The sequence below is a fragment of the Pristis pectinata genome, chromosome 17 (genome assembly GCF_009764475.1).
Source record: "Pristis pectinata isolate sPriPec2 chromosome 17, sPriPec2.1.pri, whole genome shotgun sequence".
In the NCBI taxonomy this organism is placed as follows: Eukaryota; Metazoa; Chordata; class Chondrichthyes; order Rhinopristiformes; family Pristidae; genus Pristis; species Pristis pectinata.
This window is the reverse complement of record NC_067421.1, coordinates 44,064,464-44,088,273: the sequence shown is the minus strand read 5'-3', so window position 1 is coordinate 44,088,273 and position 23,810 is coordinate 44,064,464. Positions and strand designations below refer to the sequence as shown.

The 23,810-nt window shown below is 44.1% G+C and overlaps 1 protein-coding gene across 3 annotated transcripts; it reads right to left on the bottom strand.

Moving 5' to 3' along the window:
• Positions 1–2,062: 2,062 nt before the first annotated feature.
• On the bottom strand, positions 2,063–23,747 carry LOC127579358 (N-lysine methyltransferase KMT5A-like). Of its 3 annotated transcripts, none has more exons than XM_052032096.1 (8): positions 23,611–23,747; positions 23,107–23,183; positions 10,296–10,458; positions 6,703–6,940; positions 5,565–5,652; positions 5,339–5,398; positions 4,729–4,919; positions 2,063–2,837 (listed from the first exon to the last, which is right to left on the bottom strand). In XM_052032096.1, exons 1-8 carry the CDS (start codon positions 23,699–23,701, stop codon positions 2,627–2,629), a joined length of 1,119 nt encoding a protein of 372 aa, XP_051888056.1. In that variant the 5' UTR covers positions 23,702–23,747; the 3' UTR covers positions 2,063–2,626. The 3 variants fall into 3 exon arrangements, with proteins under 3 accessions (XP_051888056.1, XP_051888058.1, XP_051888059.1); XM_052032098.1 differs by lacking the exon at positions 23,611–23,747 and adding an exon at positions 23,340–23,380; XM_052032099.1 differs by lacking the exon at positions 23,611–23,747 and adding an exon at positions 23,468–23,592 and having other exon boundaries at positions 2,075–2,837.
• Positions 23,748–23,810: the final 63 nt, after the last annotated feature.

Sequence of the window (23,810 nt, the reverse complement as noted above, 5' to 3'; positions counted from 1 at the left end):
AGGAGGCCTGCAGCCTCTTGGGAGATGTGCTGGAGACATGCAGCCTCTCAGGAAGGGCAGAAACCAGGAAGGAGGGACAAAACTTTCTGCCATTAGCTTGATCTGCAGCTTCAAACTATAATGAAACAGGATTCTTGCAAGAAGCATAAATAAGTGAAGACAACATTTAGAAGGAAGTTTAAGGCACATCGGCTGGGCTGGAAGATTAGATCACGGGATCCAGGGTGAGTTAGCAAATTGGATACAACATTGGCTTGGTGGAAGGAGTTGGAGGGAGGTGGTGGAGGGTGTTTCCCAGAATGGAGACCTGTGGCCAGTGGTGTGCCGCAGGGATTGGTGTGGGTCCACTGTTGTTTGTCATGCATATTAATGATGTGGATGAGAATGTTGTTAACATGGTTAGTAAGTTTGCAGATGTCACCAAAATCAATGGTGTGGATGGCAGTGAAGGTTGTCTAAGGTTACAACAGGATCTAGATCAACTGGGAAAGTGAGCAAAAATATGGCAGATGGACTTTGCGGACAAGTGTGAGGTGTTGTACTTTGGTAAGTTAAACCAGGGCGGGACTTGCACAGTGTGTGGCAGGGCCCTGGAGAGTGTTGTGGAACAGAGAGACCAGGGGTACAAGTACATGAATGTAGAACAGGCCCTTCGGCCCACAATGTTGTGTTGACATTTTGTCCTGCGCTAAGATCTATCTAACCCTTCCCTCCCACATAGATCCCCATTTCTCTATCATTCGTGTATCTATCTAAGAGTCTCTTAAATGGTTCTCTGAAAGTGGAGACACAGGTAGACAGAGTGGTGAAGGTGGCATTTGACACACTTGCCTTTATCAGTCAGGGTATTTAGTATAGGGGTTGGGACATCATGTTACAATTCTACAAGGTGTTGGTGAGATCACACTTGGTATGGTAGAATATTAGAGGCTCTACAGCAAGTAGTCAGAGAGTCACCACTACCAACCCTGGGGCAGTCTCTGTTCTGTTCATACCCCAGTACCACACAGGAAAATCCTGACATTATGATTCCCATACTTACAGAAAACTTACTTAAGTAACTTCATTCTATTGCTTTTACAACAGCCCCAGTACACTTCAATTGTTCCAAATCCTTATGCAGCTGTATGAGCAAGTTCCCTCTCAGTGAATGGACCACTAAAGGCCACATGTAATCATTTGCTGTGCACAAATTCCAATTGGTTCATTCCTGAAAGTCATCACAGCCAAGTCCTGACTGGTTTCACACCACCCCTTACAACACAGGAGCCAAGGCCAAGTCCACGCCAGCTCTCAGCACAAGCCCACGTCCTCCATTCTCTCCCACGTACCCAATCTTGTACCACTCACCTACACACAGCTGCCATTACTTTATAATGCATGTTTTTGGGATGTTGAAGGAAACTGGAGCATGAGGAAAACCTACATGGTCACAGAGAGAACATGCAAACTCCACACAAAGGGGGTTGGGGTTAGTTACATGTAGGGGGCATGGACAGTGGGTACAGGAGGTTTGCACTGACCCAATCGCTCCCAGACCCCAGCTCAACATTGATCTCTTGATCAACATCTGCTCATTTGTGGTGGGATCTCCACCTGCGAATGGGTCATAGTTTCCAAAGTTACAACTGTTAACTACCATGACCTCTCCCCCACCAAAGGGGGGCATGAGGAGTTTAAAAAATGGTGGCAGTCTGGGTATGAGTGGTGGCGGCAGACTCGTGTAGTGCTCCCCAACTTCCTCCCGAGTACGTGCACAGGGTGACACCGAGACCAGCACCCCAGCCTCCCCAGGGTGCAGTGGATGCGGCAGGGTGACTTCACTCAGAGCAGCACTCCAGCCTCCCCAAGGAGCAGTACATCACTGAGTAATCTTTCCAAAGCCCTTGAGCAGAGAAAGCCTGGCATCCTTGGCGTTCCTGCCCATGGGGTAAATGTGGATTTACCCCACCATGGTCTGGATCAAGGTTGGCCCATAGTGAGAGCAGAGGGCACATTCAACCCACGATGTGCAGGCAGAACCATTCTGGCTGGAGTCTCCCTCAAAAAAACTGCTTCAGTACAATTAGGTCACAGAGTTTATTTAAATATTCTTCAACATGAAGCTTTTGTACACAAACTTTAAATAGCCATTTACAACAGGAGGTCAGACATGTGATGCAAAGTCCTGCTTTAAAAATGCATTTCAGCAAAAACAATCAAATGTTCATTCTTTGCATTCAGAAAAATCCAATTGCATCTTTTGGATGGAAGGGACAGTGAATTCATCATTCAGCATACAGAGGCTTTCTAAAAGTGGTTCATTACTTTATAAATGAGACCAATCACTTAAATATCTAAGTTTCTTATGCAGAGCACAAAGCAGGACTAGGCTGCTACTGTACAACAAATAGTTTACATAAAATACAGAATCTGCTTCATGACAGCAAGCTCCTAAAGCACACCTGTGTGCAAGATTTAAAGCATTAAGATCTAAAAGTTCTGAAGATGCAAGACCAGCTCCTCTGCACAGCTCAGAATCCAGTGCAGCGTGCATTGGTGGTTTGATAAAATGATGCATCACCAAGGATCAAACCAAATGCTTCAAAAAAAAAAGCTTCAAATCCTAAAATAAATCTCATCCATCTCACTGCTTTAGCCAGGGATGTGCTGCAATTGATGCCTTGCTCCGATCTCCATAATCGTAAAGCAGCTCCTCACCATCTTCAATGTCCCGAGAGGCAACAAGTATAAGATGGGGCTTCCCATCCACGTCATGTAGCTTGGTCTGACAGTTCCCGTTCTTGCTGTGGTTGATCAGACGGCCCAGGCGCATTGTTTCCTTCGTCGCATCCACACTGAAAGACAATTACAAAACTTGAGTTAGAAGTACACTTTCTAAAGAAGATGAAAGCAGTTTAGTAACAGGGCAGAACCTTGACGAAGTCAGGCACAGCACAGAAACAAGTTCAGTGATTTATTCTGCACAAGAACCTCCTCTCACCCTATGAACATCTCTCATGCTTTAAGCTGCCCTGGCCATTTCACCGAGTCCCACATTTCCAACGTGACTGGGTGTAGGGGTTGGACAAGCACACCGACTCCCGGTCTCCACCTCAGTGCAAAGACACCTCTGATTGCCTCACACAGACCGGAGTTCCTCCAGTGTCACTGAAACCTGCAGTCAGGGAATGTGGCAGAAGGCAGGCAGCAGAACCAGGGAAGTGCTGTAATGGAGAGGTGGCAGGTACGTTCTCCCAGAAAGGAAACCATCAGCCAAACCTCCTGCTTCCTCTGGTGAATACTTTCACACATCATTCCAAGTAAACAGCATTCTCCCTTCTCTGGGTTATAGGAGTGTGGAAGTTCTCTGAAGGAGGATGGTGAAAGCAGAAACCCTCCAGCCGTAAACCATACCCGACTACAGACCCTGTCTGCAAGGTGCAAGTGTGCTGGGACAGCACGGCCATGGGCTGAATGGTTCGAACTTCTCGACAGTGGCATCTGCAGCACCAGTCCAACCCTAGTTCAGTGACAAGGCAGGCAATCCCAGGAGAATTATACTGTACTCAGTTGGACAGCTTACAGACAAAATACTGCTATAACAGAGTTAGGGTGCTGTCATTCAGCACACTGTGGTTATTCCCCCAGTGAGGCAGGGCAGAGACTCAAGCCCCTTCAGTGTTGTTTCATTTACATCAAACTGCAGCTTAAAGCAAGCACACGACACTCAAGTTCTGATGAAGGATCATCAACCCAAAATATGTTAAATGTCACTCTCTCCCCACAGATCCTGTTTGACCCAAGTATTTTCACCAATGTTTTCTGGAAAAAAATATTCATGCTGGGAATACTCTGCACCATGCAGCACCATAGTGGAATTCTCTGTCCAGGGTAGCAGTAGAGGCTACCTCATTAAATATATTTGAGACACCGTTAGATGGATTATCCTACTGTGCAAAAATCTAAGGTTACGGGGAAAATGCAGGTAGGTGGATCCGAGTCCCCAGCCAGATCAGCCATGATCTTATTGAATGGTGGAGCAGGCTCGACAGGCCCGAGGAGCGACTCCTGCTCCTACTATTTATAGTCAATATTTTGATTGATGAGAATTCTGATGAAATATCAGACTTGAAACAAACTGTTTCTCTTAGGCAGGCATCTGTGGATCACATCACAGAAACCAGCCCTCCCTCCATGGACTCAGTCTATACTTCTCACTGCCTCTGTAAAGCAGCCAACATAATCAAAGACCCCACCCACCCCCGACATTCTCTCTTCTCCCCTCTCCCATCCGGCCGAAGATACAGAAGCCTGAAAGCACGTACCCCCAGGCTCAAGGACAGCTTCTATCCTGCTGTTATAAGACTACTGAATGGTTCCCAAGTACAATTAGATGGACTCTTGACCTCAATTTTCTTATTATCTGCCTGCACTACACTCTCTGAAACTGTTACACTTTATTCTGTTATTGTTTTGCCTTGTACTACCTCGATGCACTGTGTAATGAATTCTGTATAAACAGTATGCAAGACAAATTTTTCACTGTACCTCAGTACATGTGACAATAAGCCAATTATGAAGGATGTAAATTACACCAAGAATGTTGATGTGCAACATCTGTACTTTGAATAGCAGAGCTGTGAGAACAACATCAGTGAGTGTAGTGATAGCACAGTGCACAAGCACTGAGCTAAGAATGAGGCAATGGCAAATAGACCAAGAGTATCCATCAGAGGGAGAGCTCACCAGTAAGTTTTACTGAGGTATTGAAAGTAGTACATGTAGCAGCCAGTGGAGGGATCTTGTGCATATTCAGCTTCTCGATTCTTTGCATCAGCAAATTCAATGAGGTCCCCATGGTATTCCACCACGAAATCTCCACGTTGGAAAGGTTTTGTGGCCATCACACCGCGGCCTTTCCCGTCAATTATACTAACCTGGAAGAACAGAGAGAAAGTTAGGACGATGGTGCCCAGTAGAAGTACTGGCAAATCATGGCTGAGGACAGAGACAATGTTTTAGTACAACCACTAATTTGAGTAGAACACATCACACATACAGGCAAATATACTTAAACAACTCCAAACACCTGTAACAGTCCGGTCTGCAACTCTGCAATAAAAAGTTAAGATGCTATTGTGTCAGGGAGAAGAGTACACCCAGTCCCTTCCCAGTGTGGAGTTTCTACCCATCCCTCAGCAGGTGTTTGCAGACCCAAGTTCTTTAAGCACTGGCTCACTGAGCAAACTGGCTGATGTTGGTTTACCAGCTGTGACTGGGTCAAACCCTCAACCCAGAGGTGTAAAGTTAGCCCAGCACGTTCAGTATTCATACCATGTGCACACTTCAACAATACCTTCATCCCTTCTTCCTTCCCCGTCCGAATCAATTCATCAATTATTTTCTTTTCTTCTGACTGTTGGAAGAATAAAAATGATCAGGTCAACAGGTCATTGGACATTTCCAATGTCAACAAGTTCACTGTGCTGCAGCAATCAGGCTCCCCTTGGTCAGCGGCTGGAGTGAGATAACCACCATCCCTGCACAACGGTGCAGCCACAGATGCAATCCAAAACACTTACCTTCAGCTGTCCTTCACACTTCCTGCAGCTCCTCCTGATCGGATAGTAATCAGTGACTTTGTGGTATCTACCCGATGGGCTTTTCACACTGCCAAGAACAGAGAAAGTATTAATTCAAAGACCAAGCAGCAGCAACACAGACACTGCAGAGTGTGATAAATCCAGACATTCAGCCCTGCCTCCCTCAACAGCCTGACCTTCACATGTCAACTCTCAGCTCAAAGCAGCGATAATCTGGTCTCTGACCAGAGTCAGTCGAGTGTCGTCACTGAGTCTTATTTGATTGGCACATTTTCCTGACTATTGGATGTTATTTCTATTAACCCCACAACACTCTTTCGATTCACTACAAGGTATTACACACGATAAAAGGTCCCAGAAAGTTGGGGGGTGGTGGGAAACCATTTCTGAGATAGAGGCCAAAGATATCAAGATCTGGTTAGTTGGATAGCAGAGTGAGTCTGCAAAGTGTTGAGATGAAAAAAGACCCTAGTATTTTAAACAAAAAGCAGGCAATTAGGAAGGATAAGGAATATAAGTGTAGGGAGGTTTTGATGCAACTGGGTGGGGAGATCACACCCAGAGTAATGTGCACTTTTTGGTCTCATTTTTGTATACTTGCTTTGAAGGTAGTGCAAAGGAAGGTCACCATGTGGATTGCTGGAACGTAAGGGTTGAGCCTACACTCATTATAGAAGAGCAAGAGATGATCTCAAGAGGACATGAGATTCTGAGGGATGCATGCTGAGGTGGTGTTCCTGCTAACAGGGGTATCAGGTACTAGGGGCATCATTTCAGAATAACAGGTTGTCCATTTCAGAGACAAAAAGGAATTTCTTCTCTTCAAGGGTTGCGACTCGAAGTTTCTACTGGAGTGCTGTGGAGGTGAAATCATTGGTTGTACTTGAGGTGGAGACTGAGACATTTAAACTGCAAGGTGTCAAGGGGCATGGGGAGAGAACAGGCAAGTGGTACTGAGGCCAACATTGGATCAGCCATGATCTTATTGAAAAGCAGAACAAGCTCGAGGAGCTGAACAGCCTACTCCTGCTTCTGTTTGTGATCTTAAACCTTTCATTGAGGAGGAAGAGCTCAGACAGAGATGAAGTGCAGAATCAATGGGCAGAATTGATCTTACGGTGTGCGTTTCCGAGGCTTCCCAATACACTTCCTCCGAACACATTTTGCATTTGTTTTTGTGCTTTTGTTGCCAGGAGACTGAGCAGCAGACTTGCCCTTTCTGGGGGATTTGCCCCCAGCAGGTGAGGCAATCGCTGCAGTCTCCTCTCCTTCCTCGCTCACATTTTGCTCCTTGTTCAGTTCTTTACTAGACTTCGTGGAATCTCCAGCATCGGACACACAAACCTTTTGTTCACCTGCAAGAATTACAAGCTTGATGTCAATAAAAGGACATTCAAAGACAAACATGTTTTGTCCTCAATGAATCCGAGATAAAAAGACCAAATGATTCATAAGAAATACAAATTGGGAAAGAGACCAAGCCAATAACAATTGTCTGCAGGGCCATGAGGAAATGGCAGATGTGTGTCGATTGGTTCTGCTGAAAAGCTAAAACAGACACACTGGGCTGAACAGCAATTGCCCAGACGATCAGATTCAATAAAATTAACATTTCTACAAACACAATAATCCAATAATCGCATTTAGGGCCCCCAACATCCAGCACTGGTGCCAAGGATTGAAGCCTACAGGCAAAGCCTCAAGTTGTCGTTCAGAGTTTGATTTCTCAATAGTTCCTGTTTGAGCAGAGATGCAAAACAAAATATGGAGCAAAGCAAAAACAGAAGCTGCCAGGTGGGGGTGGGTGGGAATTGTTTTGTTTTGCAAAAATTAAAACCAAGATTTTTTAGGACTAAATTAGTTACTCCCCTCATTGTGAGTGGCATTTGGAGAGTTTCTGTGGCCATTACTGCAGCAGTTATAATACACAGGAGCTCTGAGATTTTACACCCTCAAGCTAACGCAAGTCATTAAGCTGCCCAAACAGGGGTGTCCGCCTGCTCCTGCCCATTTTTCTTGGAGGTTAGGCCACTGTTTTACTACCACGAATCACTGAGTGTCCTGCTCCACTGAGTGTTTTACATCACTGGCCAGTGGAGTCTGGTTGGAATAAATAACTGATTAGACAGATAATCAGCTGGAAATTGGATGAATAAACCAACCATCAAATCCAACAGAAAAACACAGCTGGTTGAGGAATGCACAATGTAGATTTCTGTTCAACAGGGTACGTACAAGGTGGCAATGCTACACTGTCTCAGGAGGTGGTACTGTTGTCACTGCTCCAGATTCAATCCTGACCTCCAGTGCTGTCTGCTTGTTATTCCTGTGACCATAACGGTTTCCCTGGGTGCTTCAGTTTCCTCAGACATCTCAAAGACATGCTGGCAGATTAATTGGCCACTATAAATTGCAACTGTTGTAGGTGGGTGTTAGGGGAAAATCAGGGGAGGTGGTCAGTCACACAGTACAGAAACAGGCCCTTCGGCCCATGATTTCCATACCAAGCTTTATGCCTGTTTACACCGATCCTACTTACCTGCGTTAGCTCTGTATCCTGCTGTGCCTTGCCTATTCAAGTGTCTGTCAAAATTTCTCTTAAACGTAATTCCTGCACCTGATTCCATCAGCTCCTCTGGCAGCGAGTTCCAGATATCAACCACTCTGTGCAAAACCTTATTCTTCAAATCCCCTTTAAAACTCCTTCCTCTCACCTTCAACCCATGCCCCCTTGTTTTTGATTCCCCCATCACAGGAAAAAGATTCTGACCAGCTACCGTATCTATGCCTCTTATAATTTTATACACATCCATCTGGTCACCCCTCAGCCTCCTTCACTCCGGGGAAAACAAGTCCAGACTATCCAATCTCTCCCCATAACCAAAATCCTTCAACCTAGGCAACATCTGGCAAGTCTCCTGTGCAGTCTTCTTCCTATCATGTGATGACCAGAACCACACAGTACTTCAAGTGCAGTCTAACTGGTGTTAGTAAAGTTGCAACATAATGTCCCAACTTCTGTTCTATGCACCTGAAGGCAAGCACGCCATATGCCACCTACACCATTCCATCAACCATTCTTGGCACTTTTATGGAACTATGGATTTAATCCCCAAGGTCTCTCTGTTCACCTACATTCCTTTGTGCCCCACCATTTACTGTATATGTCCTACCCCTATTTGTCTTCCCAAAATACATCACCTCCCACTTGCCAGGATTAAATCCCATCTGCAGAGAAGTCACAAGACCGTACAGAGCTGCTACTTCCTCCAATAGAGAAGTCCAGAGCAAACAGGAGGACAATACCAATCCATTCGGGAGACATTTCATACAAAGCACAAGGGAATCTGGAATATCATCTCTAAAATGCCTACACTGAATTTTTGTTCATTAAAGTGGTTCTAATCAACAGGGATGCAGCAGCATAGGCTTTACATTGTTGAATGAGTAATCAAGAGGCCTGGACCAATGACAGAGGGCAACAAGTTCAAACTTCACTCCAACAGCTGGGGAGACTGGAAGTTAAAAAGCTAGCACGAGCGAAGGTGATCATGAAGTTACTGATGTTTATAAAACCCGATCTGGTTCACCAACACTAAGAAAGAGTGGCAAACAGCTTCGAGGGGCTGTACAGCATTCCCATACTTTCGAAAGGCAGATGCCAACCAAGTTTGAAAGTGGATCTTGCAAGTTCTAGAGTCCAGGGAGTATTCCAAGCATTTCTTTTTTCTAAACTAAAAGGTTTCAGAGTTCCAGCACCAACATAATTTCACGTTTTGTCCTTCTAGGACTTCTATGGGACAGTTTTACTCCAGAGATTGGGGCAACCATTCATCGTGGGAATTTCAGTGTTAAATGTGGTCTCTCCAATCGTGTACAAAGGGAACCTGGTTTGAAGCTGTGCTCAGCAGTCAGTGAAAGTAAACCCAAAAATTAACAAGCTGATAATGGAATCACTTTTGGATCTTGATAGAAAGTTTAGATTGCCTAGAATATCCGAAACTCAGATTAGTGTGGGAATGAATTGGGATCTAGACATCACTGTTGGTCCTCAGCCTTCTCACTGCCAGGTGACACAAAACCACAAACTAGGTGACCACCACCTCATGTCCGGCTGGGGTCGTCTCCAACCCAATCCTCCAATTTCAGGTAACCTGCAAACACCCACCCGCTTCTTGCGCCTCCCCCCTTCCCAATAGTCACCTAATTTTGTTCTCCTCCCCCACTTGGTTCCATCTGTCCATCATCCCTCTTAACTGGTTCTACGTCTCACCTTTAAGCATCTGCAGCCTTGTGTCTCCTTTTCAGTCTCTACTTCCACCTTCCCCCCCCCCCCCCCACTTTCCCCCCCAGCCTCTTCTTATCTGTCTCCACTCATCACGCACCAGCTGTCTCCCAACTCCACTCCTCCTCCATCTGCCCATCATCTCTCTCCCCTCCCCAAACCTGATTCCACTCATGACCTGCAGCCACTGCCTCACCCCACCACACTATGCTGGCTACCTTCCCCTTACAGTCCCAATGCAAGTTCTTGACCCGAAACGTCAACCACCCCCCTGCTTCACAGATGCATCCTCCAGCAGTTTGTTTTTTGCTCCCACTTCATGTGGTCTGATATCATGAATTTCTAGTTTGCATATTTAATTATCACTCTAAACAAAAGATTTTGAACCTGCTTCTGAAATATCCACAGGTGATGACCTCACATACCTCTTTTCCTTCTCTGTGTTTCACATTTAACAGTACATTTAACTTGGAACTTCATTTGATTCTTTGAAGTAGCGGAGTTTTCATCTTGCAGTGGAACACGTGAAGAACGGGTTTTCCTAGGGCTCAAACGACGAAGGATCTTCGATTCAATGAGTGCATTTTCCTAGTGAAATGGGCATCAGGGAGAAAGGGTAAAGGAACACTTACAAATAACATCGTATGTCCTCAGGATATTCCAAATTGCCACACCATCAATTGTTTCTTAAAAGGTTTAATATAGACAGATAATTTGCACACAGGAGTCAAACCCTCACAGTACTGATAAGTTAATAGATATTATTGTAATATTATCACAAAGAATAGGCATTGTACACATGAACTGGTGAGAATTAGTTACTGCGAAAGGAGCAGAGAGAAGTGAAGGAGAACCACACTATAAAAGTAAACTTTAAAAGTGGATGTTAATGAATGAATGAGCAAAACTGGCTTTTGTTTCCCAATGAAGCACAAAGTCCCAAGGTGGTTCACTGTAAACATCAAGAATGCTTGCAAGGCTCAAACAGCAAATAGCTTGCTTCTACTGGGCTATGATACAAAGACCAAATCTACACGTTAAAGCTTGTCGATTTTATTTTGATCAAAGCTTAGCTTCTATTTCTTGTGGGAAGCTCGTGCTTCAAATCATCTCTCAGTGGAAGCTAGCTACTTGCTGTTTAAACCTCAAGCTTCTAGTTTGATATTTGCACTGTGAACTACCTTGGAACCTTCTGACTACCTGAGAAAAAGTTTTAGAATTACAGAAAGAGAATAGTGTCCGTGATAGGGTGGAGACCAGTGTTGTATTGGTATTGGTTTATTATTGTCACTTGTACCGAGGTACAGTGAAAAACTTGTCTTACAAACCGATCTTACAGGTCAATTCATTACACAGTGCAGTTACATCAAGTTAGTACAGAGTGCATTGATGTAGTACAGGTAAAAAAAAACAATAGCAGTACAGAGTAAAGTGTCACAGCTACAGAGAAAGTGCAGTGCAATAAGGTGCAAGGTCACAACAAGGTAGATCGTGAGGTCATAGTCCACCTCATTGTATAAGGGAACCGTTCAATAGTCTTATCACAGTGGGGTAGAAGCTGTCCTCAAGTCTGGTGGTACGTGCCCTCAGCCTCCTGTATCTTCTACCCAATGGAAGAGGAGAGAAGAGAGAATGTCTCGGGTGGGTGGAGTCTTCGATTGTGCTGGCTGCTACACCAAGACAACGAGAGGTAAAGACAGAGTCCAAGGAGGGGAGACTGGTGTCTGTAATGCGCTGGACTGTGTCCACAACTCTCTGCAGCTTCTTGCGGTCTTGGGCAGAGCAGTTGCCGTACCAAGCCGTGATACATCCTGATAGGATGCTTTCTATGGTGCATCGGTAAAAGTTGGTGAGAGTCAAAGGGGACAAACCAAATTTCTTTAGCCTCCTGAGGAAGTAGAGGTGCTGGTGAGCTTTCTTGGCCATGGCATCCACATGGTTTGTCCAGGACAGGTTGTTGGTGATGTTCACTCCCATGAACTTGAAGCTGTCAACCCTCTTGACCTCAGCACCATTGATGTAGACAGGTGCATGTACACCGCCCCCTTTCCTGAAGTCAATGACCAGCTCTTTAGTTTTGTTGACGTTGAGGGAAAAGGTTGTTGTCATGACACCATTCCACTAAGCTCTCTATCTCTTTCCTGTACTCCGACTCATCACCGTTTGAGATACGGCCTACAACGGTGGTATCATCTGCAAACTTGTAGATGGAGTTAGAGCAGAATCTGGCCACACAGTCATGAGTGAATAGGGAGTAGAGTAGAGGGCTGAGGATGCAGCCTTGAGGTGCACCAGTGTTGAGAATAATCGTGCCGGAGGAATTGCTGCCTATCCTCACTGATTGTGGTCTGTTTGTTGGAAAGTCAAGGATCCAGTTAGAGGGAGGTGTTGAGTCCTAGGTCTCGGAGTTTGGTGACAAGCTTGCTTGGTATTATTGTATTGAAGGCAGAGCTGTAGTCAATAAACAATAGTCTAACGTAAGTGTCCTTACTGTCCAGATGCTCCAGAGCTGAGTGAAGGGCCAGGGAGATGGCATCTGGTGTAGACCTGTTTCAGCGATAGGTGAATTGCAATGGGTCCAGGTTGTCTGGGAGACTGGAGTTGATGCGTGCCATGACCAACCTCTCAAAGCACTTCATGATGGTCCAGATGACAATGGCTTTAGGTTCTGCCAGAAAGAGGGAACTGAATGTTTGTGAACAAGAGCTGATCTGCCTGGGGAAGGATTGTAAATAGAGGAAAATAACCGAGGGAAGAAAGGAACAAAAACAGGCTAGAACTGCAGATTAGATTTCCAACAACTGCTGTGATATGCTGGAAGTACTCAGAAGATCATGCAGCACTGTTGAGAGAGGAAATCTGATATAATGTTATAGGTGGATGATTTTTACATTGGAGCCAACCAGTTCTGACACAAAAACAGGCAAGGCTGGTGATATGAAATTTCTAAATTCATTAGTGATGCCTGAGGGCTGCAATGTGCACAGACAGAAGGTGAAACACAAGGACACAAGAAACAGGAGGCAAGGTCCAATTGCCCCCTCAAGGCTGTTCTGCCATTCAATAAAATCACGGCTGATGCAGTCTTGTCCTCATTCCCCTCGACTCCCTTGTCGCTTAGTGAATATATTCAAGGTGGAATATCCAATGACTTCTTTCACAGCCCTCTGTGGTACAGAATTCCAGAGTCACAACTCAGAAGAAACTCCTCCACATCTCCACCTTGCGTGGTGACTGCTTATTCAGAAACTATGCCCCTTTGTTCGAGATAACTATTCTAGGATCTACCCAGCCATTCTCCTTCAGAATCTTATGTTTCAATAAGACCTTTAATTCTTCTAAACTCCAATGAGCATAGACCCAACCTGCTCAACCTCTCCTCGCATTAACCCTCTCATTGCAGGAATCAACCTGGTGAATCTTCTCTTCACCGCCTCCAAAACAAGTCTTAAACTACAACTCCACACAGTAGTCCAGGGACAGTTTAATTGGTACCCTGGAACATTGCTTCAAAACTTCCTTACCTCTATATTCCACAACCCTTGCAATAAATACCAATGCTACATTAAGTCTTAATTAAATGCAGGCTGTTCCCACAGGACAACACTTTGGGTTTCACACATTAGGACTCCCAGATCCCTAGGTACTGAAACATTTTGTACGTGCTGTTCCTTGAGCTTACACTGGCTTTGCTGGAACAGCAGAGGAGACCAAAAACAGACCAGAGCAGAACCGGGATGGGGAATTCAAGTAACAGATGACGAGAAGTTCAGGTTCAGCACCTTTGCCACGGGCCTCAGGTCTCAATTACCTGCTTGAGGAACAGTACTGTATCTTCTGTCTAGGTACACTATGGCCCTCAGGTCTCAACTTTGAATTCAACAATTTCAGATAACCTAACTTTCCAGTTTGTATCAGCACTGGTCAGTTGTGTAACTAACAACTGATGCTGTGATTTGCTCAGTACATCCACCATTCTTTCATTTCATATTTCACATAACTGCTATGTTTTGCATCTCACAACTCCAGCACATTTTGTTGTAATTCTCTGTTCTCACTTGTCTTTATTTAAACTCCTCCAAAAGATCAGATTGATTACAGCATTTGTTTCCCCCTCTTTGATGGCACTAAAAGCAACTATGCCACCTGGACAACCCAAGTCTCCACACCCATACCTTGCAACTTAAGCATGCTGCGACATGCTCACTTTCTCACATACCCAATCCTGACAGACTGTCACTGAACTGAAATGCCAACTTTATTTCTCACTTGATAGGCACTGCCTGACCCAAGTACCTCTGGCATTCTGTTTCATTTCAGATTTCCAATTTTTGCCAGTTTTTTTTTGGCTTGTCACCCATTTCTTGTTCTTTGCTGCTACTTCAGTCTCACTGATCACAATTCATCCAGAAAATATTAATTGGTGGGTATAGGTCAAACTTTGAATTTAATGTGTCACATGGCCCCAGAACCATCAAACAACTGCCTATGCAGTTAAAAGTATAATGGAAAATTTGTAAAATATAAATCATTTGCACGAAGCATCAGGTGAACTAAAGGACCAGGAGGAAGAACAAAGAGGTTCTCTCTGGGGGATGAAAGGGGATCAAACTGAGGCAACGCCTGCCCCAACTGAGCCCATTACCCTGATGCACCATTAAAGCAGTGGCCTAGCAACACATCAACCACCTCAGCCACAGAGACATGCTGGCACTTGCACCCCCACATCACCGGCTTCAAGGTAGGCCAGGGCTGTCCAACAGCCAAACTTGCACACTTTTTTATAAAAGGGCAATTATTCAAAAGACCATAAAAACCTTTAATTTTACCAACTTATTTCCCAGTGATTAAATTTGTGCCTTTAATGGGAATTCTAATTTTGATTGTGGGCAATTTTACAACACTGAAATAGGCAGGGTCCATACAGATCAAAAAAAGGAACTGCCCAGCCTAATCTAACCTTGTCGCTCTAACCAAGGGAGGGAGAGAGAAACTAGGGAAACACAGACCAGTTAGCCTGACATCAGGAGTAGGGAAAATGCTTTAAGGAAATGAAAGCAGGGCACTTTGAAAATAATACTGGAACTGGACAGAGTTAACACGAGTTTAGGACAAATCTATCAGAATTTTTTGATATTGTAACTAGCAAGGAAGATGATTGTAAACCGGTGGATGTGGTGTATTTTGACATTCAGGTCTTCAATAAGTTCTCACACAAGAGATTATTAAACAAAGTTAAATCACACTGCACAGGAGTTAAAATTCTGGCATACATTGAGGTTTGATTAACAGACAAAACAGTAGGAATAAAAACCATCTTAGGTCTGGAAGCTGTAACTAGTGGCATGCTGGGACACCCAACTGCTCACAAACCAGAGCAATGATTTGGATCAGTTGATCAAGTATAATACATCCAAATTTTCTGATGGGACAAAGCTGGGTGGCAGTGTGGACTGTCAGAAGATAGAGGGGTTTCAAGTGGATACAGACAGGGGAAGTGAATGGGTGAGGACGTGGCAGATGGGATACCACCACGTAACAATTTTTGGAAGAAAGTTAGAAAAGCAGAGTTTTTATGTTAAATGATGAGAGATTGGAAGGCGATGACACTTGGGTGCCTTTGTATGGTATGTGAAAATGTGTTAACATGGAATGAAAACTGGGCACAGTTAGAATCATGGGTCCTTTTTAGGCAAGTGGGATGTAACTGGTAGCGTACCCCAGGGATTGGTTCCTGCCCATCAGTTGTTTACTATTGACATTGATGACCAGGAAACGCAAGGTTTCCAAGTTTGCTGATGAGACGAAAATAGGTGTAAGGGTGTGTTGTGATGAGGACATTAAGGTTCTGAAATTGGATATAGATAGGTTGAGTGACTGAGCAAGAACCTGGAAAATGGAGTTTGATACAGGGAAGTGTAAGGCCACGCGTTTCAGTGGGAGCAATCAAACAATTGTTATTTGAATGCAGAGAGACTGCAAATGAGGGAAGTTCAACAGATCTAGGTGTTCTAGTGCAGGAATCACAAAAGACAGAAGCCAGAACCTGTACTGCAAAGGGGTCAGGGTTTAAGAATAGGGAAGTTTTGTTACAGATGCACAGGGTGTTGAAGGACACACCAGGAATACTGTGCAGAGTTTTGGTCCCCTTACCTGAAAAAGGATATAGTAAACATTGGGGGCAGTCCAACAGAGAATTACCAAGTTAATTACTGCTATGAGAGAGTTATCCTATCAAGAGAAACTAGATCGTTTGGGTCTGTATTCCTTGGAGTTTAGAACAATGCAGGCTAACGTTATTCAAACACAAGATCCGAAAGGGGCTTGACAGGGAAGATGTTGCATTGCTTTCACTAGTAGGGCACAAACAAGGGGACATAGCTAAAGTAAGGGGCTGGTTATTTAAAACTGAGGTGGGTAGAAATTTCTTCACTCTGGAGGGTGGTGGAGGCTGGATCATTTGATATATTTAAGGTGGAGACATAAATATTTGAAAGATCAGGGAACTGAGGGTTATAGGGAACGGGCACAGAGGAGTTGAGGCCAGCATAAAACAAGCCACGATATTGAATGGTGGGCAGGCTTGAGGGGACTGATGGCCTACTCCTATTTTCTTATGTCCTTGGAAGAGGATTTGAATACCAGAGGAGACACATTACTGCAATTAAAAAGGATACCGGACTGGTGAGATTGAAACTGCAATATGGTGTGCAAGTCCAATTCCAAAGATGGCAGGTTTGTTACAAGAGGATAGATCATGCAAAGGGCCTAGAACCTCTGGAGTTTAGAACAATCAGATATGATCTTTTGAAAAATACAGCATCCTTACAGGGCTTGAGAGGGTAGATGCAGTGATGACACTTCCCCTGGCTGGGCCATCTCAACTCTGCTAGCTGTTCAGGGCAGATGAGAAGATTGTTCTTCACCCAGAGGGTGGTGAATCTTTGAAATTTTCTAGCCAGTGGGCCCATGTAGGCTCGATATCTAAATCTCTTTCAACATTGATTATCATCAGAGATTCAGGGCCAGTGCAAAAAGGTGACCAAGGGAAAAGATCAGCTAAAATTTTACTGAAGAGCAAAGCAGGCATTAGGCACTGAATGACCTTCCATTTCCTCTATTTCTTGTCAGTTTGATGTTCATTAGTTCTGCAGCCTAAAGCTTTTCAAGCACACATCCAAGTACTTATCAAACGTGAGGAGGGTTTCTGTCTCTGCTAACCTGAAGCAGCGAATTTCAGATTCCCATCACCTTTGTGGCAAACCAAAATTTCCTCAGCTCTCCTCGAATTGTTCTACCAATTACTTGAAGTCTATGCCTAAAGTTTTTCATCCCTATGCCAATGAAGTCTATTTACTCCATCTCGATTCCTCAATTAAATCCACCCTCAGTCTCCTCTGTTCAGAAGAAAACAACCCCAGTTTATCAGGACTTTTCTGACAACCATGTTATAACATAACATCAGAACATAAGAAATAGGAACAGGAGTAGGCCTAGTGGCCTGTCAAGCCTGCTCCGCCATTCAATAAGATCACGGCTGATCTGGCCGTGGACTCAGATCCACCTACCCATCTTTTCCCCGTAACCCTTATTACCCCTACTATGCAAAAATCTATCTGTCTTAAATATATTTAATGAGGTAGTCTCTCCTGCTTCCCTGGGCAGAGAATTCCACAGATTCACTACTCTTTGGGAAAAGCAGTTTCTCATCTCTGTCCTAAATCTATTCCCCCCGAATCTTGAGGCTATGTCCCCTAGTTCCAGTCTCACCTACCAGTGGAAACAACCTTCCTGCCTCTATCGTTTTTTCTCCCTTTCATAATTTTATGTTTCTGTAGGATCCCCTCACTTTTCTGAATTCCAGCAAGTATGTGTCACCTTGGACTAATCTCTCCTCATAGGCTAACCCCCGTCAATCTCTGGAATCAACCTGGTGAACCTCCTCTGCACTGCCTCCAAAGCCAGTATATCTTTCCTCAAGTAAAGAGACCAGAACTGCATGCAGTACTCCAGGTGCGGCCTCACCAGTACCCTGTAGGGGGCAGGCACAGTAGTGTAGCAGTTAGCATAACGCTATTACAGCGCCAGCGACCTGTGTTCAATTCCAACCACTGTCTGTAAGGAGGTTGTACGTTCTCTCCGCATCTGCGTGGGTTTCCTCCAGTTTCCTCCCACATTCCAAAGACGTGCATCAGGAAGTTGTAGGCATGCTACTTTGGCACCGGAAGCAAGGAGACACTTGCGGGCTGCCCCTAGAAAACTCTATGCAAAAGATGCATTTCACTGTGCGTTTTGATGTACATGTGACTTAAGATATCTTATCTTACAGTTGCAATATAATCTCCCTACTCAAATTCAATCCCTTTAGCAATGAAGGCCAACATTCCATTTGCCTTCTTGATAACCTGTTACACCTGCAAACCAACCTTCTGCGATTCATGCACAAGCACTCCCAAGTCCCTCTGCATAACAGCATGCTGCAATCTTTCACCATTTAAATAATAATCTGATTTTTTATTTTTCCTTCCAATATGGATGACCTCACATTTACTGACATTGTGCTCCATCTGCCAGACCCTTGCCCACTCACTTAACCTCTCTCTCTCTGCAGGCTCTCCACATCCTCTGCACAATTTGATTTTCCACTCAATTTAGTGCCATCAGCAAACTTAGATACGCTACACTCAGTCCCCTCTTCCAAATCGTTAACATATATCATGAGCAGTTACAGGTCCAGCATCGACCCCTGTGGCACCCCACTCACCACTGATTGCCAACCAGAGGAACACCCATTTATTCCAACTTTGCCGCCTTCTATTGGTTAACCAATCCTCTATCCATGCTAATACATTACCCCCAACTCCACGCACCCTCATCTTATGGATAAGTCTTTTATGCGGCACCTTTTCCCAATGCCTTCTGGAAATCCAAGTATAGAACACCCACCTGTTCCCCTCTATCCACTGTGCTCATTATATCCTCTAAGAACTCCAGTAAGTTTGTCAAACAGGACCTGCCCTCCTGAATCCAGGAATTATAATGCTGTCAGTACGCTTGCAAATCTGTGCAATCAGACTGTTCTTGTGATGTCGTGATCAGGCCTGTAATGTGTTCTTTGCATTTTGAGCACAACCTGCCAGTTCATACATTGTGCCTCAGCTAATGAAAGGAAGCATATCAGAAGCATTTGTAACCACCATTTTTGACCCGCCCTGCTACCTTTACAGATCTGTGGAAGTACTCACTGAAGTTGCTCTTTCTCCACAACACTAATATCCTGCCATTTATTCTACATTCCAACGCCTTTTTGCACCTCCTTGAATGCATTACTCTAAATTCCAGCTGATTTTCTGTGATTAATCTCCATTTGGCACTTTTTGGCTCCACTGACCAGAACATTTACACATCCTTGCAGTCCAAAGCTTTCCTCTTCATCATCAACCACAACCGCCAACCTTTGCACCAGGTTTAGCATATCCACAATTTTAGCTCAAATTTTTAATGTCTATTACAAAGCAAGGGGCTGAGTAGAGCCCAGTGGAACTTCAATGATCAGCCTTAAAATCACAATAACATCATCCACAATCCTTTGTTTCCTGCCACTGAGCCACTTTTGGATCCAACATGCAACTCTTGTGTGGGCTTTTACTTTGGCCATCCTCCCATGGGACACAAGTGCTGCTAAAAATCCACAGACTACTCAAATACATGACCCTCATTGAATTCTTTAAGGTGGTAACAAAAAGGGTCAGTCAAGTTAGTCAGTCACTACCTTCTCTTAACAAATCTGACTGTTTCTGATTAATCTGTGCCTTTCCAGATGAAGGTTTATATCATCTTTCAGGATTGATTCTGGATAGAATCTGGCCATCTATCTGCCTCTGCTAACTGTATGATTGCCTTCGTTACATTAATGGCCAAACGATCCATTTTGCTTAAATGGAAGGATCCAATACCCCCTACTACTCTTCAATGGTTCTCTCAAACTATATCATGTTTAAACTTGGAAAAAATTAGGAGTGGTACTGTTGATCCTTTGCTTAAATTTGAGGAAGTTTGGAGTCCATTTATTCAATATTTTCACATGATATAGATCCCCTTATAATAACCTTTCAATTTAGAGGAACAGAGTTGATGACATAATATTGCTGTTTCTATTGAGAAATTTTAGTCCTGTTTTTTTTTTGAATTTTTTCTTCTTTCGCTCAGTTTGGTTTGATATATTGTTTATAATTTTTCTTATTGTTTTGGTTTTTTTTTTCTTTCTTTTATATTTTATAATAAATCTTTTTCTTTTATATTATATTCATTCACTAACAGATCATTGCATCTACATATTTTTTTATATACTTTATTATTCTTTATGATTATCCATGTTATGATTGTTCTCCTGATCTCTTTGTATTACATGTATAAACATTGATATATTAATCTGTATTAATTTGAAAACTAATAAAAAGATTGAAAAACAAAAGAAAGGATTGATTCTAATAACTTGCCCTTCACTGGTTCAACCAACTGGCTTGTAATTACTCAATTTAATCTTTTCTCATTTTTTAAAAACAGCCTGAGACAGATATCATCCAGGCCTGGCAACCTGTCCATTTTCAAAAGATGCTAAACTCAATACTTCAACTTTTGCTGTGTCACTTCTATCCCTCAGCACCACTTTACTGTAATTACCCAATACTCTCAGCTTCTCCAGCTTGCAGATACTCAGTGATTGAGCCTCCACAGCACTCTTGGCTAGAGAATTCCCAGGATTGACAATATTGAGTGAAAAGAATTTCCTCCCTTCCTAAATAACTGACCCCTTATTTTCAAGTAGTGATCAATGCCATTTTCAAATTCACCGACAACACTACTGTTTTTGTACAAATCACAGGTGGCAATGAGTCAGCTTACCCGAGTGAGAGGACAGCTGGTTGAGTGGTGCCGCAAAAACAACCACTTTCTCAATGCCAGTTAAACTAAAAAGCTGATTGTTGACTTCAGGAAGGGGAAGGAGGGCGAACACACGCCAGTCTGCACTGGGGGGAAAATCAGTAGTGGAGTGCCAAATGGAAATTTCTGGGCACACACGGTAGTGTAATGCTGTTACAGCCCCAGCGACCCAGGTTCAATTCTGGCTGCTGTCTGTAAGGAGCTTGTACATTCTCCCCGACACTGTGTGGGTTTCCTTCGGGTGCTCCAGTTTCCACCCACATTCCAAAGATGTATGGGTTAGGAAGATGTGGGCATGCTATGTTAGCATTGGAAGCATGGTGACACTTGTGGGCTGCCCCCAGAACACTATGCAAAAAGATGTATTTCACTGTGTGTTTCAGTGGACATGTGACTAATTAAGAAATCTTATTGGATGACCTGTCCTGGGCCCAGCACAGATGCAATGATATGAAAGCAAAGATGCTGGCGCACTTTCCTTAGGAGGTTAAGCAGGTTCAGTCTGTCACCAAACACTCTAACAAACTTCTACAGATGTACTGTTAAAAGTACCCTGACTGGTTGCATCATGGTCTGGTATGGCAATTCAAATGCACAGGAACATAAAATGCTGCAGAGTAGTGGACTCAGCCCAATACATCACAGGCACATCCCTCCCCACCATCAGTAGCATCACCCCAATTTTCTATCCATGCTACAGTCTCTTATTCCATAACCTTTGATCTTGATGACAATTCATAGAGCCATACAGTACAGAAACAGACCCTCTATATCAGTTATCATTCCCCCTTCAATACCCCTCACTCCAGCAACATCCAAATCCTCACCCTGCCAACCATCAGTACTTTCTACAGGAAGTGCTGTCTCAAGAAGGCAACATCCATCATCAAAGATCCCCATCATTTGGGCTGTGCCATCTTCTTACAGCTACCATCAGCCAGGAGGTACAGAAGCCTGAAGTCCCACACCACCAGGTTCAAGAACAGCAACTTCTGTTCAACCATTCAGTTCTCGAACCAACCTGCACAACCCTAATCACTACAGCTTAGCAAAACTATGCACAAAAATGGACTTGGGTTTTTGTTTTGTTCTAATTGTGTTCTTCCTTGTAAAAGTTGAGTATAATTTATGTTTAATCCATGTTTTTTTTCTTGTAAATACAGCTTATACGATGCTATGTGCCTGTGATGCTGCTTCAAGTAAGGTTTTTCATTGCATCTGCATACTTGTGCATGTGACAATAAATTCAAATTTGATCTTTGGTTCCAGACATCCCAATGAGGATAAACAAAATTCTGACAACTATCCTGTCACACTCTATATAAATGTTGTATGGCTCACTCAGTGCGATCACCTTCCATTCTTAATGACTCGCAGACCACAGGACAAAGCCAGGCTCCGTCATTCAGGAAGATCACAACTGATCTGATCTTGGCTCCAGCTCCACTTCCCTGGTGACCAAAATCTGTTTTGAACTTGGAATATTTTTAAATGACTCAGCCTTCTGGGATAAAGAGTTCTAAAGATTTATGACCTTTGAAGAAATTCCTCCTCATTGCAATTTAACACTGAAACTCTACCTCCTATTTCTTGAATTCCCCAAGAGAAATCCTCCCAGCAGGTTGACAGCTGCTAATCAGGCTCCTAAACCAGAGCTCAAGCTCCCCCTGATGACACCACTTCTTACACCCATGATTTTCCAACACACAAAGCCCCCCGGTATTCCAAGTTCCCACACAGTACAGGATGGGCATTCTGTGGGTCTGAGTTGCGCTGTCATTGTCCATCTCTAATTGCCCTTCAACTGAAGGGATAATTAAGTTTCAATCACATTAACAGCCCGGAGTTACACAAGGGGCAGAATCGGCAAGGATGGCAGATTTATTCTCTTTAGTCACATTAGTAAATAAAACGTATTTTGCGGCAACCCAATAGCTTCGAGCGATTATTATCGATGTCGGCTTTGTAACTCCAGATTTCTGTCATTACTTGACTTTAAATTGCCCAGCTGCTGTGTCGAGATGTGGTTTATATTTAATTCAATACTCCGGAGCCCCTCGATACCCAGTCACTAACTTATCATCACCGTTACGAAGTAATTTAAAGTACAAACACGTACAAATAACCGAAAAACGGCAGCGATTGGAACAGCTTGAAAACCAGCGGCTGGGGGCGGAGAAGAAATGGTGCGGCTGCCGGGTTTGGAGGGGCATTGGGCAAGGGGCAGCGGTGGGCGCTGGATGGGAAGGGCAGGGCAGGGCTGGCTGCAGCCCCCCACCCCGCCACACGTACCTCATTCATGGCTGGCTGCTGCTGGTTCTCCTTCACCGCCGCGGCCTGGCCTCTGCCGCCTTTGCCCGGTGCCTTCCCTAAGGATTAAAACATATCGAGAGGAAGCTCAGCACGTTATCAGAGCGCGATAGCAGCCGGTCGCGGCGGCAGGAGGCGGGAGGGAGGGAGGTGGCAGGTGCCGTGAGGGAGGGAGGTGGCAGGTGCCGTGAGGGGAGGCTGCTCGGGGGACTAACAGCGCGGCACGGTCGCCATCTTCAGTTACCGTATTCCCTGTAAAACACTGGCTGCGGGCACCGCTAACGTCAACCATAACCAGAGTTAGTGACAGAAAGTAACAAATATAGGAATTAGAAAATATTACCCATTTTATTGAAAAATAATCCAATAAAAGCAGAAATAAAAGTACAAAATATACTAATTAAAACACTTTTTAAAAACTACAACAAATTCAGTCTCAACAACTTTCAAACCAATGTTAAAGATCCCCCCGTTCTTCAGACTAACTTTTGTAAATGAATATACCACGCCTTCCCCTGTTTTTGATTGGGTAGAATTGTTGGCAACGCAGTCGGATTTCCATGTTTGCAACGCCCATTGGACCAGATGGTCGTCAATCAATATATCATCCATCAAGTTAGGGTGATTCCGCCGCGGCCCCGGGGATTTTAAATTACGCGCTCACTTTCTATTGGCTGTGCTGACGT

Bases quoted from the DNA above. Each gene is read 5' to 3' on its own strand.
- LOC127579358 (XM_052032096.1), bottom strand. From the start codon at position 23,701: ATGGGCGTTGCAAACATGGAAATCCGACTGCGTTGCCAACAATTCTAC. The intron at 23,184-23,610 runs GTTAGTCTGAAG...TTTAATCCTTAG, and splicing joins TGGTATATTCATTTACAAAA to GGAAGGCACCGGGCAAAGGC. The intron at 6,941-10,295 runs GTATGTGAGGTC...TAATTCTTGCAG, and splicing joins AACACAGAGAAGGAAAAGAG to GTGAACAAAAGGTTTGTGTG.